At 46.2% G+C, this 16,665-nt stretch overlaps 1 protein-coding gene across 2 annotated transcripts in view; it reads right to left on the reverse strand.

The window, feature by feature from the left end:
- B3glct (beta 3-glucosyltransferase) overlaps positions 1-16,665 on the reverse strand; it is an 83,601-nt gene that overhangs the window by 44,461 nt on the left and 22,475 nt on the right. For both annotated transcript variants that reach the window (XR_015634139.1, NM_001398955.1), the window contains 2 exon segments: positions 15,944-15,983; positions 10,906-11,015 (listed from right to left, as the gene is read on the reverse strand). Coding sequence is in view for 1 of the 2 variants with exons in the window: in NM_001398955.1 (NP_001385884.1) it covers positions 10,906-11,015; positions 15,944-15,983 (150 nt within the window). In the remaining variant the exon portion in view is untranslated.

Consider the following 16,665-nt stretch of genomic DNA (forward strand, 5'->3'; position numbering starts at 1 on the left):
AATATTATATGCACATATTCCATATACCTGTCTTAACCGTTAACTGTTTTTCTCAAAAGAAAATGCATTACAGCATTATAAATTTTATTTATAAGCAATGTGCTTTGAACTGAACTACTAAATATATTTTTATAGCACATATATATTTTAACTAATCGTTTTCTCATAAAAGCAGTAAACCCTGGTGTTTAAAGCCCTGACTTCTGGAGGCCAAGTATTCCCATCTGAATCTTAGCTTTTTTTTCCCCCCTGAGCCCCAGTGACCTTCAGTACAATCCCTGAACTAGTGAGCCTGTTTTCCCTGTAGTGAGCTAATACAATAGTGGGAGGTGGGAGGGGTGGGGGGGATAAGTCAGTTACTGCACGACATGCATTTAATAACTATCCACATTGTCGTTGGTTTTTACAGTCTATTTTTAGCATCTCCTATGCACCGGCACAATGGTTTGAATGAGATGGGAATGTTCCCTGAGAATTCACATATCTAATACTGGGTTGCCAGTTGGTGGTGGTGATGTTTGGGACGTCTAGATTGGCCTTAGTATGTCACTAGAGGCAAGCTTTGGGGTTTCAAAATCTCCAGCCCTTCCCGGTGTTTTCTTGTCCTCTTATCTCTTTCTACCTCCCGACCCCACTTCTTATTCTCGATCCACCCACCCTTCCTTCCCTCCATTACTCAGTCTCTCTGTTCCCCCTCCCTCCCTCCCTCCCTCTTTCCCTCAGACTGCCCTCCCTTCCCTCCTCCCTCACACACTCTTTCCCTCAATCCACCCTCCCCTCCTTCCCTCCTACCCTCCCTCCTCCCTTCCCTCCTCCTCCCCTCCCTTCCCTCCTCCCTCCCTCCCCTCCTCCCTCCTCTTCTTTGTACTTGTACTTCAAGATGTGAGCTCTCAGCCTGCTGCCACGCTGTCTCACCAACATGGCCTCAACCCTCCACAATCATATGCCTGCCCATAAGATCCCCTTCTTTCAAAAGGTGCTTTGGTTATGGTATTTTACCACAGCACAGAATGGTCACAAACACACACTGGGTCTGACCACAGGAATATAAGCAAGAACCCCAGAGAGCAACGGAGCCCCTGTCTGCTCCAGTCTCTCATTTCCCATGAGAGTCAGGCCACCCATAACTGGATCTACAGGAGAACAGCAAGGACCTGTGCTATGAAGTCACAACGCCAAAGTAAAGGGACAGCGGCCTGAGAGAATCATGGACCTGCCTATGGGCCTCTGGCCTGGTCCCACTGGAGATGGTACAGGCAAACCGCTCGCCTCTCTGCAAAATGTGACCAACTCATGTCTGCAAACAGAGCATCGTGCACAAGGCCTCAGAGTAAAAGTGACGGTGACATCCACCCAGTAAATGTCACCCATGATTGCAACTGAGTTCCCAACTGTCTCCGCCCCCTAGCCCTGGCCCTATGCACTCTCTCTCTGGTCCCTTACCCGGCACTTTCCCAAACACAGCTCAGCCCCTTAGCTCAGAGCAGCACCACTTTTCTTCATTCGCTCAAACCTCATCTCATTTGTTCCCCCCCCCCGCCCCCCTAGTCTCCACTGACACTGACACCGATGTTAACTCTAGAGAATAGAGCCCTAAAACAACCTTCTTCCTCAGGTTCCTGACTCTAAATTCCACACAACACTCTGCTGCCCGTGCTGCATCTTGCACGCTTTCAAGCGGGGCATCTGCCACCTGCTTCCTTCGTGACTTTTCTCATTAGCTTCAGCTGACAATTTGACATAGCCTTGAGTCCCCCGGGAGAGGCAGGGTCTCCATGGAGGGATGCACCAGATCAGACTGTCCTATGGTCTTGTCTGTAAGAGACCGTCTTGATAAAGGATTGATGTGGGAGGAGCCAGTCCACTGTGGGCAGCAACAACCCTAGACAGGTGGGTTTGGGTTGTATAAGGAAACAGACTGCACGAGCTAACAGAAAGTGCTCCTCCACGGGTCCTCCTCCTGATGGACTATGAAACACAAGTCAAAGAAACCCTGCCTTCTCCTAGGCTGTTTTCACAGTATTTAATCACAGCAACAGAAGGCAAATAAGAACAATGACCAAGCCCCAAGTTTCTGCAGACTCACACAGGACAGGTGTCTGTGAATACTTCCAGTGCTGGCCAGCCAAAACAATTAACAAACGTGCACAGGATGGCTTCTCAGGCACGCAACCCCCGCCTTGAGTCACAATGTCCTATTTCCTGTGCTGCAGCCAACGCACTAGGTAAAGGTGTGTGTAGAAGAGATGTTTCTGGGCTGCTGAGATGGCTCAGGAGGGAGAGGGGCTTGCAGCAAGCTTGATGACCTGAGTTCAATCCCCGGGACCCACACAACGGAAGGAGAGAACTGACTCCAGCAGTTGCCCCTCGTGCACAGTGCAGCACGCACGCATCAGTCACAAACACAAAAATGAGTAAACAAAGGATATGTTTAAGAATTCTAGTTGTGGGGGTTGGGGATGTAGCTCAGTGGTAGAGCGCTTGCCTAGCAAGCGCAAGGCCCTGGGTTCGGTCCCCAGCTCTGAAAAAAAAAAAAATGAAGAAAAAAAAAAAAGAATTCTAGTTGTGTAAAGAAATGGTTCTTTAGTGAAATTATATATATATATATATATATATATATATATATATATATATATATATATATATATATATATCTGGGCTGGAGGAATGGCTCAGTGGTTAAGAGCACGGGCTGCTTTTCCAGAGGTCCTGAGTTCAATTCCCAGCAACCCCATGGTGACTCATGACCATCTGTAATGGGATCCGATACCCTCTTCTGGTGTGTCTGAAGACAGCTACAATGGACTTATATATAATAAATAAATCTTTAAAAAAAGCTATTTTCTCCTGGGATATTTTGCCCAGGTACTTGCAAAAACACTGATTAATAATGACATTTACTATTCATTATATTACAATACATTATATATTATATTTCAATGCTGTTGTATATTATATTATAATACATTATTATTAGCATATAATTGTGCAAAATAAATATTAATAGATATTCATAAACTGGATACTAATAGGTTGCAGCAAATGAACGGATGAATGACTTCTCACTCAGCAGCAGTATAATAAAGTCTCCAGTTTCATAAAAATAAAAAAACACCTTATATGGTGAACATCTCATTAGCACCAACCTCTACCCAAAAGAAAGGGTTTTGAGTGATTAAGTGCCCACCTGTTTCCACCTCAAAACCAAAGTATGGCGCTAGTAACATCAAAAAGCTAATGAGAGCTGGGGGTGGTGATCCACGCCTTTAATCCCAGTGCTCTGGAGGCAAACGTGGGTGGATCTCTGAGTCTGAGGTCTACACAGTGAGTTTCAGCCCAGCCAGGGATGACACAGTAAGGCTGTGTCAAAAAAACAAAACAAAACAAAAACAAACAAAAAGCCCGAAACCAACCCTCAGCAACAGAAGGGCACTGTGGATTCTCAACACTAACCTTCTAATGAAGTACCTCACACTGTCTCCTTGCCAATAAAATAAATTTCTAAAATTAGGACGTGCGAGGCCATCTTTCTCCAGCTTCTTGGAGCCAGACTGTGCCAGCCTGTTTTATGGAGATGGGGTTGTTTTAATCTAATGAGACAAGGCCTGACTACCTCAGCCCCAGAAGAAGGAAAAAAAATGGCAATTTCCAAAACTTTCTGTGAACAAGCAAAGGAATAATTTATTGGCAAGGCTAGGGCTCTGCCAGGTTTGAAATAAGGCCTAGAGTCTCCCCACAATAGAAGGCAAGGAAATCGGAAGCTGTGTGGGTAGGAGTGAGGGGAGAGGGTTCTGAAGCGGCTGGCACGGCTCCACTGTGGCTGAGAGAAAAATCATCGGTCCCCGACCCAGACCCAGATCGAGCGTCTCACAATAGCAGGTGTGTTCTTTGTTGGGAGGTTGCCTGGAGAAATGGAAGTCTAACTCGATACTCTGCAGCTTTATTCTAAGCTCCACCCTCTGCTCCTCCCCGGCCCCGCCCTGTCCTCCTACAGTAAACTCCTTGACCCCCATCTACAGTGACCTTTTCCTTGTGCTAAATGTAATGAATATTCTCAACATAGTCTCTACAGAAGGTGCCTGGATCCTTGTTTGACTGGAAAGTACTAAACATGAGGGCATAGGGCGTTCGTTATGCCTCCTTTTCTTTTATTCTTTCAAACTCAGCTCACAGTGGAAACCCCTTCGGTTTCCAGGGCAGCTGGTATCTGGATTCCATAGTCCCGAAGGTTAAATAAAAAAACACCTTTCGGGGTTGGGGATTTAGCTCAGTGGTAGAGCGCTTGCCTAGCAAGCTCAAGGCCCTGGGTTCGGTCCTCAGCTCCGGAAAACAAAACAAAACAAAACAAAACAAAACACCTTTCTTTGTATCCCAATGAAGCTGTAACAAACAACGGACGAATGCTCACATAAGTTATCCCTTTGAGAAGGAATTGTGCCAGGTTCAAAAAAAAAAAAAAAAGTCAAACTGGTAGCCAGATGCTATGGTCCTAACAGGCATTAAAAAATCAGCTCAGGTGCCTTGATTGACTAGGAGAGCTGCCGGCAGGACCGCTTCTGCAGGGCCCTTCCTTGGCTTAACCGCCTGCGCCTGCGCCTGCGCCTGTGCCTGTGACCCTCTTTAGAGAGTCCATCTTTTATCATTTCATATCACTTCTCCATCTATGGAGCAGAGGGAGTGGGAGGGGGAGAGGGAAGAGGAGAGGGAGGGGAGGGGAAGGGGGAGAGGGAGGGGGAGAGAGCAGGCAAACAAGCTAGCTAGTTGTAGGAGAAATGGCATTCCTTCAAAACCTGCTTTCTTCTATGTCCCTCAAATTTCGGGACCTCATATTTCATCAGCCATGGTACCGGTTGCTCCAACATTCCCTCTCCCTCTCCCTCCAGCCTAACCTAAAAGGGTCCTAGTTTGCCCCCAGCATGTGTTTGCTGTACCCCACAAGGATGACTGCTCAACTTCCAGCCCCCGCTGGGCATCCCAGAGTATATCTTTCTGAAAATTCCCATTGTCACCTTCCAGGACTCTGTTCTAAATCCATATCCCCCCAGGTGATTTTTCCCTCTCTCTGTGACCTAATTTCTCAAATGTCTCAGCCCTCCCTGGTCTCCAGCCGTACATGCAAAACTGGTACAACACTGACTCACTTTCCGCATAGGGTGGTGCTTCTTAAATGGCGTTACACGGACATCACGGTTTTCACAAGCCTGTGGGTTGTCTAAAATCGCCTTTTCATATAAACAACCTGGTCTAATAAAACTACGGAATCCGGCTACATGGGTACAGTAACAGGTGTAGCCTGTGCTTCCGGTCTTCATCTAATGACTGCCATGCACAGTATCGAACATCTGCTTTTAAGTCATTAATTAAGAACTAGAATATTCCTCTTCTAGGTTCCACCATGACTCTTCACACGACGGCAGGCTACAGCAGCAGTCGGCATATAACATAAAACTTGGTAAAACCTGATAATCCACTAATTAGAAAGAACGATGCTAAAAATTAAAAATTTCAAAGTCATAATTAACTGCATGTCAAGCTTCAGTACAAGGGAATCTTCTAGAACACCAGGAAAATGGTTTCGCCCCTCCTCCTGCAGCCACTGGGAGCACGCTACTAAATTTCACAGAGTTGGTACAGATGCCTGTTTCTTACTCACAGTGTAAAAATGAAAAAAAAAAATGTTTGTGCTTTTAATAAGACCGAGTTTCAGCACCTTGAGGCGAAATGGGCCCAGGTAACGCTGAGAGCAGCTAGGAGGAGCCGCTAATCACAGAACGACTTCGGTTTCCTTTTCTTTTTTTGTGTGTGTGCCTTGATTTCTTTGGCAGGCTTCAGAGAAGCGTGCAACCTGACAGGAGTGATGAATAAATAAACAGCAGTTTCTGGGAATCTGCTACTGTGGGAGGCACAGATATTTTGAGCTATCAGATAAATATTCAAATGATAAAAGCTAACTGCTGATTGCACCTCACGGGGCGACTTTTAGGAACGCTCTCAGAAGGCGAATCTACAGACAGACTAATATTGTAAGCTAAGGGCTTCATCCTCAGGCCCCAGGAGGGTACCCCAAACCCATCCATCACAGTTCGCGGTACACACGGTCGCACCGAGGCCCCCTGATCTGTGGTCCTTGCAAGCTCCCATCACGGTGCCAGCGAGACCAACAGCTTTTCCCTCTTCCGCTATCACAGCTCCGAGGCAGCCTGCCAACGCGTTCCCAAAAGTATGCCAATTCCTTCAAACAGTTTGATTCCAACTAGGGAGAGTCCCTGCTTCACATGGCGAGGTTTCCTTGCTTGGTTGGTACTTCTCCGCTATTAATTCTCCGCAGATGACCTTCTCTAGCGCTCATGAGTCCCAAGGCAAAGTATCTCGTCCCTGCCCGCCCCCTCGAGAACCGTCTACAGACCCGGTGCTAGCCGTCAACTATTTTTAAATCTCTGAAGTGCCATTCGTGGAATTAGACCAAAGCTTTACTCCCGTATGAGAGATAAAAAGCTCCGTAAAGAGAAAAAGATCCAGGACCAAGCGTAGCTGCAAATTCTGCAGTCTTTTGATTGACAAAAGCCTTGTTAATCCACATTTGAACCTGCCCGAGGCATACAGCACACTCCAGCGCGCCCCAGCAAATTAAAGTCTGAGCATTACAGATCTGTTCTCCCTACGACAGCATTCACAGCTGAGCCCCAGCGGGGAAGAAATGTCAGGGTAACAGTAACAGTTGATCTTATAGTCGGAGGGGGGGGGATGTGTGACTCTTTATCACTTTAGATTCTATTTACTATCACAGAAATTAAACTCTGGGGCCCCGGGGTACTTAATGGCATTACTTAACTACGCCTCTTTAAATGTAAAACCAATATCGCCACCTAGTGGCCGGCGGGCTCCTAACTCACTGAGGATGTAAATGGAAAAAAAAACAAAACAGTAAAAATTAAATATAAACTTTAGAACTAAAGAGAAGCAAGGGGCTAGAGGAGCCACTTCTAAATGTTAAACCCTGAGACAGTACATCGATGAACACATAGTCTCTAATACTGTAATTGGCATTACAACCAGGGGTTGAGGGTCAGGGACACAAAAAAAGTGAAGGTGAATCCTGCCTCGCTCTGCTGTCTAAGCATTGGATACACGGGGACAAGAGGTTCCATGAAGAGGCCTTGGTGGACGCCAGCCAGAACTCAGGGAATAAGATGTCTAGGGATGATGACAATGTCCGCTATACTAGACTGGGGTCACGGGCCTGAACAAAAAGACTGACAGCTATGGGGGTTTGATTGGTTTTGTTTTTGTTTTATTTTTATGTATGTGTGTTCTGCCTGCCCGTATATCTATGAATCACATACATGCAGTGCCCACAGAGGCCAGAAGTAGGTGTCAAATCCCCGCAGGAATGGAGTTACAGACGTCTACGAGTCTCTATGTAGATCCTAGGAACCAAACCCAGGTCCCCTGGAAGAGCAGCCAGTGCTCTTAGCCTCTGAGCCATCTCTCCAGGTCCTGGCTATTCCCTTTGAATGAAGGAACTTTAAAAACACAGTTAAGTAAAGCAAGCCAGTCCCAGAAGGATGATTACTCTAAGAATCGTCGCCCTCCCCCTCTCGAGACCATTCCATAGCATACGGAGACTGAAAGTTAAATGGAGGCCACTTGGGGCTACGAGGTTCTCGGTATTAGTTTTATTAAATAAAAGGGCTGTGGAGATGTGTGAGAATACACCTGAGATGACTGAACTGTGAACTTGTGATATCATTTGTGGGCTGGAGAGATGGCTCAGTAATTAAGAGCACTGGCTCCTCTTGCAGAAGACCAGGGTTCAGTTCCCAGCACCTACATGGGGGCTCCCAACCATCGGTAACTCCAGTTTCAGGTGATGTGACGCCCTCTTCTGGCCTCCGTACTGTGTGCATGTAGTACACAGGCATACGTGCAGGCAAAAATACTCACACACATAAAATTAAATGAATTAATTCTTTCTCTTGCTTTTAAAATAAAAGAAACATCTACTACAATAGAAAAGAAAGCCACTCCGGAAAAAAAAAGAATGAATTTCGGGGGACTCGGGGAAAGTCACGCAAACACAGCTTGGTTCTGAGTGATCAGAAATTAATGGGATTCAACCTGTTCTCCGCCTTCAACTTCTGTGGAGGAGGAAGATAAATGGGTAATAACACAGAGCAAAACGAATACAACAGGTCTGTACAAGATGCAGAAGGTTTGTACAAGATATAACAAGTTTGAACATGATACGGAGGTGGGACCAGGAAGGAGTGGCTTAGGCATGGGTCAAGTGGGTACAGAGAGCCCAAGTATGATGACACCTGCCTGTAATCACCGGATCTGGAAGGCAGCACTCACTCACCCCCTATACCGTCAATGTGTGCACATAAATGGGTATGCGCACACTCATGCAGTTACCCGCAGGGGCCACAAGAAGGCACCAAATCCCCCTGGACCTGGAGTTGTATAAAAGTGCTTATCATTCCAGCAGGAGGACCTGACTTCACACCCATAGCACCCAAGTAATGGCTGACCATAGCAGAATGCATCAGAAACCCCGGTGCTAAGAGGAAGACTAGGAATGGGGGTGGGGGGGACCTGAGGCTCAGCGGCCAATCAGGTTAGCCTTCTTGGGCCTACTGGGTGAGCTCCAGGACACTGAGAGATCCTATCACAAAAGAAGGAAAGAAAGGAGGGAGAGAGGGAACAGAGAGGAAGAGAGGGTAGGAAGGAGGGAGGAAGGAAGGAAGGAAGGAAAGAAGGAAGAGGGGTGGACAGATTGTCTAAAAACTACACCAAGGTTGTCCTCTGGCCAAACACATGCACAGGCCCAAATGTACACTCAGACTCAGGCACACACATAAACACACATGCCCACATATATACAGATACCCTGGTTGGTTTTGTGTGTCAACTTGACACAAGCTGGAGTTATCACAGAGAATGGAGCCTCCCTTGAGGAAATGTCTCCATGAACTCCAGCTTTAAGGCATTTTCTCAATTAGTGATCAAGTGGGAGGGCCCCGCCCATTGTGGGTGGTGCTGTCCCTGGGCTGGTGGTCCTGGGTTCTATAAGAGAGCAAACTGAGCAAGCCAGGGGAAGCAAGCCAGTGAGTAACATCCCTCCATGGCCTCTGCATCAGCTCCTGCTTCCTGCCCTGCTTGAGTTCCAGTCCTGACTTCCTTTGGTGATGAACAGCAATGTGGAAGTGTAAGCTGAATAAACCCTTTCCTCCCCAACTTGCTTCTTGATCGTGACGTATGTGCAGGAGTAGAAATCCTGACTAAGACACACCCATACATTCATACACATATAAACACAAACATAGGCATACATACATATACACATTTACATACAAATATACATACACATATACAGACACCTATATACATACAAACATATATGTACACACATATATGTACACATATATACATATATATTCACATACACTGGTATGTATACACATAAACGCACATACATACACACATACATGCACACACACACAGGAACTGTGGAAGGTCACCACTGTTCTGCTGGATCCTCCCTCTCTCTTTTGCGTGCGTGCATGCATGCATGTGTGCATGCGTGCATGTCTGGGCTTCACAAAGAAGAAATATCTGTCAGCCATGTTGACGTGCACCTTTAATTCCAGCATTCAGGAAGCAGAGGCATGGGGAGCTCTCTGTAGGCCAGCCTGGTCTACATAACAAGTTGCAAGCCAGCCAGGGCTGCACAGTGAGACCCTGTCTCAAAGGAAGAAGGAGGAGAAGAAATAGAGGAAGAGAAGGAAGAAGGAGTGAGAAGGAAAGGAGGTGGAAGACGGGAGAAAAAGAGGGGAGGAAGAGAAGCGGGGAAGGAGGCATGGGAAAGAGGAGGAGAGAAAGAAAAAAGGAGACAGCATCTATGGACAGGAGAGCGGAGCCCTCATCTGCAGCCTCAGCTCCCCCAGGTCAAATGCGATTGAAAAATAATAGATGGAAAATATCATGCATAAAACAGCACGCTATTCTGAGACATACGTAAAGTATTAGGCTTCTCGATGCCCTGCCAGGACACCCATCAGGCCTTGGTCCAGCATATCCTGACAGTTAACGCCCATCCACTGACTGACAGCCATGTCAGGTACCGGGGCTGACAACCGGCACACAGCAGTGCCTGCTTCAGGCGCCCCCTGGTTCACAGCCAGAGCATCGCAGCAATGGGTGGCCATGACAATATCTAATCACTCAGCCTTTATACGGCTAGCCTCTTAGTGTGATTGATTAATAATTTTATCTTATATAACAGAGGTGTGTATATGGGGGAAACACGGCATAGAGAATCCGGGTCTCTCTGTGGCTCCGGATACCCATGAGGAGGCTTGGCCTGTGTCCTCCTCAAATAAAGGGAGTGACATGTAAGGAGGAAGAGCTTCCTCGGCCGGCCGCATCATGCGGAATGCGCTGGGACGCAGTTCACACCTCTTTCGAATGTCAATAGGATGCTTATTTTTTTCTCTCCATAATCCTCCCGGGATATTACACTATAAATCAGATTGAAGGTTCAATTAATGGTACCCAATTAAAAAGAAAAACGCGGATTAAGAGACTCACAGGGGGTGCACTACACTAAGATTAATGAAAATGTTGTTTCATGAAAACAGCCTCAGAACATGTTGCTAAAAGTTTGCATGTTAATTACCCCTATTTCTTTAAAAAAAAAAATATATATATATATATATATATATATATATATATATATATCATGAGAGAACACCTTCAGCAATATTCAACATTAAAGAAGCATAGTGAGTCCCAAGAGTTATTCTCACCTAAATAAAATTGATTTTCTATGGATTCAGAGAACCATAAATATCTCAAATATATACCTAATTAGTCCTAGGTACCCCTCCGGGCATCTCTACGTACCTGTGTCAGGTTTGCAGCCTGCCTTAAGATGTTTCTTCTCAGCTGTTCTGCTCTCCTGGCATGAAAAGGATTACTCTGACTCTGGATGACAAACACGATTTCTTTTAAGTCTAAAACAAACAAAGAAAAACTTCTCAAGGTTTTTTTTTTTTTAACAGTGACTAAAATAAACTTGAACATCAGCAAAAGATGACAGTTATAAGGCAGAAATTCAAACATGTAGAGAAAATTCCACAATTTTAGAAATTTTATGTTTATGGGTATCTTTCCTGCATATGAATATAGTGAGTGTTTTGCCTGCACGGGAGTATACGTACCACATGTGTGCAATAACCACAGAGGCCAGAAGGGGGCGTCAGATCCCCTGAAACTAGAGTTGCAACAGCTGTGGGCCACCGCATGCGCACTAAGAACTAAACCCAAGGTCCCCTGCAAGAGCAGCCTGTGCTCTTAGCCACTGAACTATTTCACCAACCCTGAAATGTTTTTATTTATATAACTCTAGAGGCAAAAACTCTTTTCTACCTTTAAAGCCATGTCCAAAACTTCCTAGAGGTGTTATATAAAAAAAAAAAAAAAAAAAAACCTCACCTCACTAAACCATGCCTTTGATAACAAACTATATGTCTCCTTCCACATCTGCAAAATAAACCATCACTCCATCCAGTGACCTTCCAGCAGTCCCAACACAACTGTACACTGTGCTATGGTGTGAACTGTGCCTGTCACCAAAGATATATGCCGAGTTGTAGCCCTCAGAACATGGTCCTGTTTAGAACTCGGTCTTCCAGAGCCACCGGCTAACCTGGGGTCCTATCCCAGGATGAGCCTTATAGAGGAGGGGAAACTGGACACTCAAACACGCAGGGCAAAGCCAGGGTGAGAACACAGGAACTGCTATCTGCCAGCCAAGGAGAAGATCCCTCCCCTCCCCCAACCCCAGCCCCGCAACCCTCAGGAGTAAACCCTGAAGACAGCTTCACCGTGGAATTTAGCCTCCAAAATTCTAAGAGCATGAGCCATTTTATTACATAACAAAAGCTTGGTACAATCAATGCACACGAAGGAAACACTTCCTTTGGCTCTGGTTTTGGTGGTCCCAACACATGCTCACTTAGCCCCACCATCTTCCGCAGGTGTCAGGGAAGGCAAAGTCATGCGTGGTGCCGGTGCCTATGGTGGTTCAAATTTGAAATGCCCTTCACAGGCTCATTCTGAAGGCTTGGTCCCAGCGGCCGCTGCTATTGTGGGCCCCTGTGGGACTTTTTGGGTCATGTTGGGCCGGGTGGCAGAAGCAGGTGAAAGGGGCCTTTGACAATTATCCTTGATCTCCTGCTCCTGGCTCCCGTTTGGCTTCCTGATGTGATGTGAGGAGACTCTGTGTAGTTCCACCTCAAAGAACTCCCTGAGCCTTCCTGACCTGACTGACAGTGGACACAGGGCAAACCCCCAACTACCCGGGGGAAACCCCCAAAACCCATGTGACTGCTGCTCAGGTCCCTGTCAGGAGAAGCACATCAGGCCTCCTGAAAATGTAATAAAAACACATGGAGCCAGGGGACCGCAAGATGTCACTTGTGGCCTGCAGCCAGGTTTATAGCAAATTGATATGGGGTCCTTCCTGCCACCAGAGGCCGCCATCTTTAACATTTCGGACCAAGGACGCTAATTTGACTTTCACTGTATTCTACTGTGTTTTATCGGTCCATTCAGTTCTAGTGTTCCGTTCATTTATTCCACAGGGAGTCATCTAGGTCCTAAATATAATCAGAAATGCTCTTTGGCTAAATAAAAGCCAATAAATATTTGTAGAAGGAAATTCTGAGCAACCTACTGAAAACGGCCTAACTCCTTTGCTTATCTATACGAACAGGAACACATTCTAAATTCACTATACCGAGCACAAGGATAAGGTTAAAAGGGAGTCTTCTTTCTCAAGCAAACATTCTTTGATCTACCTGTAATATTAATATAAAAAAAAAAAGTGGTTCTCAACCTTCCAAATGCTGCAACTCTTTAACACAGTTCCTCATGCCGTGGTGAACTCCCCAACCATAGAATTATTTCCTTGCTACTTCTTAGCTATAATGTTGCTACTGTTATGAATTCTAATATATGCTCAGTAGGATATCCAATATGCAGTCCTGTGAAAAAGTCATTTGACCCACAAGTCAAGAAACACTGATACAAACTAACATGTCAAAGACTCAATTATAAAAATGGCTTTTGGGGCTGGAGAGATGGCTCAGTGGTTAAGAGCACCCGACTGCTCTTCCAGAGGTCATGAGTTCAATTCCCAGCAACCACATGGTGGCTCACAACCATCTGTAATGGGATCTGATGCCCTCTTCTGGTGTATCTGAAGATAGCTACAGTGTACTTATATATAATAAATGAATAAATCTTGTTTTAAAAAAATGGCTTTTTGTTAAGCATGGAATAGGGGCTGGAGAGATGGCTCAGTGGTTAAGAGCACTTATTACTTTTGCAGAGGACCTGGGTTCAGTTCCCACATGAAAGCTCAAAGCCATCTGTAACTCCAGTTCTGCGGGATCTGATGCCCTCTTCTGGCCTCTGTGGGTACTGCACACACATAGTGCACAGACATGCATGTGGTCAAAACACTCATAAACATAAAATAAATGATTTTAAAATATAAAAACAAACAAATGGAATAAATACATTTAGGGAGATTGGCTTCCAATTTTTAATTAAATCAAAGATTTCACCCTTTTAGTCATCCTTAAAAAAGCATGCGGAAAGAAAAATTAGAAGCAACCTATCCAGCAGCATCATATAAGTCAGAATATTACAGGGCAATAGAAATCGACTGGCATGGCCTCATTAGCTACCACTAATTAAGACTGTAACTAAGACTACCTGTATAAACCTCGATATTCTAGACTCATCTTGTAGGGAGAATGTTATTATATGCCAAAATACAAAACAAAGAATAAAAATCTGTTAGTAACTCAAAAAAAAAAAAAAGAGCAGAAAAAGACATCACAGAGATAATACTGCTCGAATTTACCTGCTGCTGTGATAAACACCAAGACCGGGACCAACTTGTGGAGGAAAGGACTTACTGGGTTACAGGCTATCTTCCAGGGGAGCCCAGGCAAGAACTTGGGGCTGGAACCCATGCAGTGTCCATAGAGGGACACAGGGCAAACCTCCCTCTAGCTTGCTCAGGCTGGTTTCTTAAACAGCCCAGGCCTGTCTGCCTGCCTAGGCAGGACGCCGCCCACAGTGGGCCAGGCTCTTCTCCACCAGTTAGCTGTCAAGAAAATGGTCCACAGCACTCCTACAAGCCAGTCTGATAAAGACAGTTCTTCAATGGATGGTCCTTCTCTCTGGGTAGCTCTAGTTTGTGTAAAATTTACAATAGAAGCGACCCAGTTACACACCACGTATATGTCACTTAAAAGCATAAAAGTCACTAAAAAGTGTAAAAGATCCCATAAGTGACAAACAGAACTGGGGATAAGGCATAAAAGCTTTCAGTTCTCCGAGTAACATTTTGCTGCTTAACTTGGAATGGTGGGTACCCAGACATTCTTTGCATTAGTCCTTACAGCATCTCCTAAATCCAGATTATTTCCTCGTAGATTCTGCACTAGAGCAATCCACCTGTCAGAAGGCTAATCCTAGGCTCACCACCCCACCGTGAGCAGCCCTGCTACCTCTGCCAGCTCAGCAAAGCTGCCATTGTTCTTCCTCCCCAGACAGCAGATCCTCCGCGCAGGGAAAAAGACTGTTCTAGAAAAAAACAAAAGCAAATTCTTCCGCTTTCAGGCTTCTCCGTCGTGTGAGTCGTGTTCATCCTTGACTTTTTCACATAGCTGAGATCACACTGGCCCTTTCTTTCCCGTGGACTACAATTTTGCCTGCTGTGCACTCGGTCTGCATCTTGAGTAACCTGCTCGCAGAGTCGGAGCACGGGAGCCACACAGAATAATCGGAGCCCCGGTGCAGAGCCAAGGCCTGCCGGGGGCCACAGAACTGGGTGGAGAGCCAGAGTCGCTCACGGGTGTTATGGGAGCACAGAAAACACGGGGCCAGCTCACAGAGGGACCTGCTGCACTCCTTCAGAAGGGCCACAGCTTCCTGCACAGCTGTACACAGAGGACAGCAGCAGAGGAAGAAGCATGCAAGGGTGGGAGGGTTGGGGGGGGCTACTATAAAGCCCACACTCGGCCCTATGTCGGCAGCATCCCCATGCCCACAGGAGTCCGGAAACATTCTCTAAAAAGGTTTCCGGTGCCCAGGTGATGTAGTTAGAGAGTGGGCAGGCTCAGCCAACTCAGATCATGAAGGAGTTATACGCATGCTAAGAGGCCGGGACTATGAACTAACTGGCTCCAAACTGGAAAAGGCATCAATCAGGGGCCAAGTGGAACCTGAGGTGCCAATGCTTTTCCAGAGGAGGGGAACCTGTCCTGGGGACAGAAGCATATGGGGGAGCTATCTGGGACATGGGGCATGGGGCGGATAAAGAAGAGAATGGGGGATAATGAACGACAGATTACCCACTCTGGAAAAGAACCTTATGGCCCGCTATTCTTTACATAAGAAAAGTTTTCTACCTCTAACCTGAGAGCTCCCTTTGTGAGCCAGGCTCTGGCTGAGTCCAGGGCCCAGCGCTGACCTCCACAGCCTTCTCTGACAAGCCATGCAGCCACCTGACTCTGCTGCCCGGTGACAGAGCTGTGAGAGGTGAGAGTCCCCTCTTTCCTGCATGCCTTCGCTGCCATTCTCTAAACTCGCTACAGTTGGCCGTCAGCAAACATGTCCGTGACTCAAAATGACAGGCAGCGTTTCTCCTCCAGGAACGAGCAATAAAGGGGCGGGCCAGAAAATACTTCGCAAGGATCAAAAGTCATATGAGACTGTTCACCCAAGGTCTACTTGTTGGCAAACTTCAGGCTAGCCCAAAACATGCCTCATACGTATAACCAAAAAGGAAAATCCACCTCGCTAGAATACAGCTTACAGTTGTATTCTTTTCATGGAAAAATAGGAAAAGTCCACTACTTACCTATGTCATGACTCCTTGGTAGACTACTTTGCCTCAAATCCTGTATTTCAAATGAAAGAGACAAGGATGAACTCCATCATTTAACCGAACCAGCAACACACTCAACACAATTAATAATCTGAATTAACATGTGGTACCAGGGCTCCTAAAGTAAGGAGGCTGGAACAGAAGGGGGCAGCGGGAGCATGTGCATTGCTCCAGAAGTTCTGTGACAAGGCTGTGCCTTTAACATGGCTTTATTTTTATTGTAAGTGTGTGGGAGTTGGCCTACGCATGTGGATGTGCACCATGTGTGCAGTACCCACTGTGGCCAGAAGAGGGTGCCAGATTCCCTACAACTGTAATTACGGATGGTTGTGAGCTGCCAATGATGGTGCTGGGAACCAAAGCCAGGTTCTCTGCAAAAGGAGGCAGTGATCTTAACCCCCGAGCCATCTCTCCAGGCCGGGCTGTGTCCTTAGTGCATGACCTTAGGCACTGTTTGCTCTAGAAGCTTATTCCTCCTCCTGCATAAAACTGCATCTGGGGGAAACTTAGTTCTAAAGACCTTGTCAGCTCTAAAGTATCTCAAGGATGCCAGACACAGTGCAAAGGCAGGCAGGACTCGCCTCAGGATTAAAAGGTCTCCTCTAGGGTTGGGGATTTAGCTCAGTGGTAGAGCGCTTGCCTAGCAAGCGCAAGGCCCTGGGTTCGGTCCCCAGCTCCAAAAAAAGAAAAAAGAA

Source organism: Rattus norvegicus, chromosome 12 (assembly GCF_021556685.1).
Source record: "Rattus norvegicus strain SHRSP/BbbUtx chromosome 12, alternate assembly SHRSP_T2T, whole genome shotgun sequence".
In the NCBI taxonomy this organism is placed as follows: domain Eukaryota; kingdom Metazoa; phylum Chordata; class Mammalia; order Rodentia; family Muridae; genus Rattus; species Rattus norvegicus.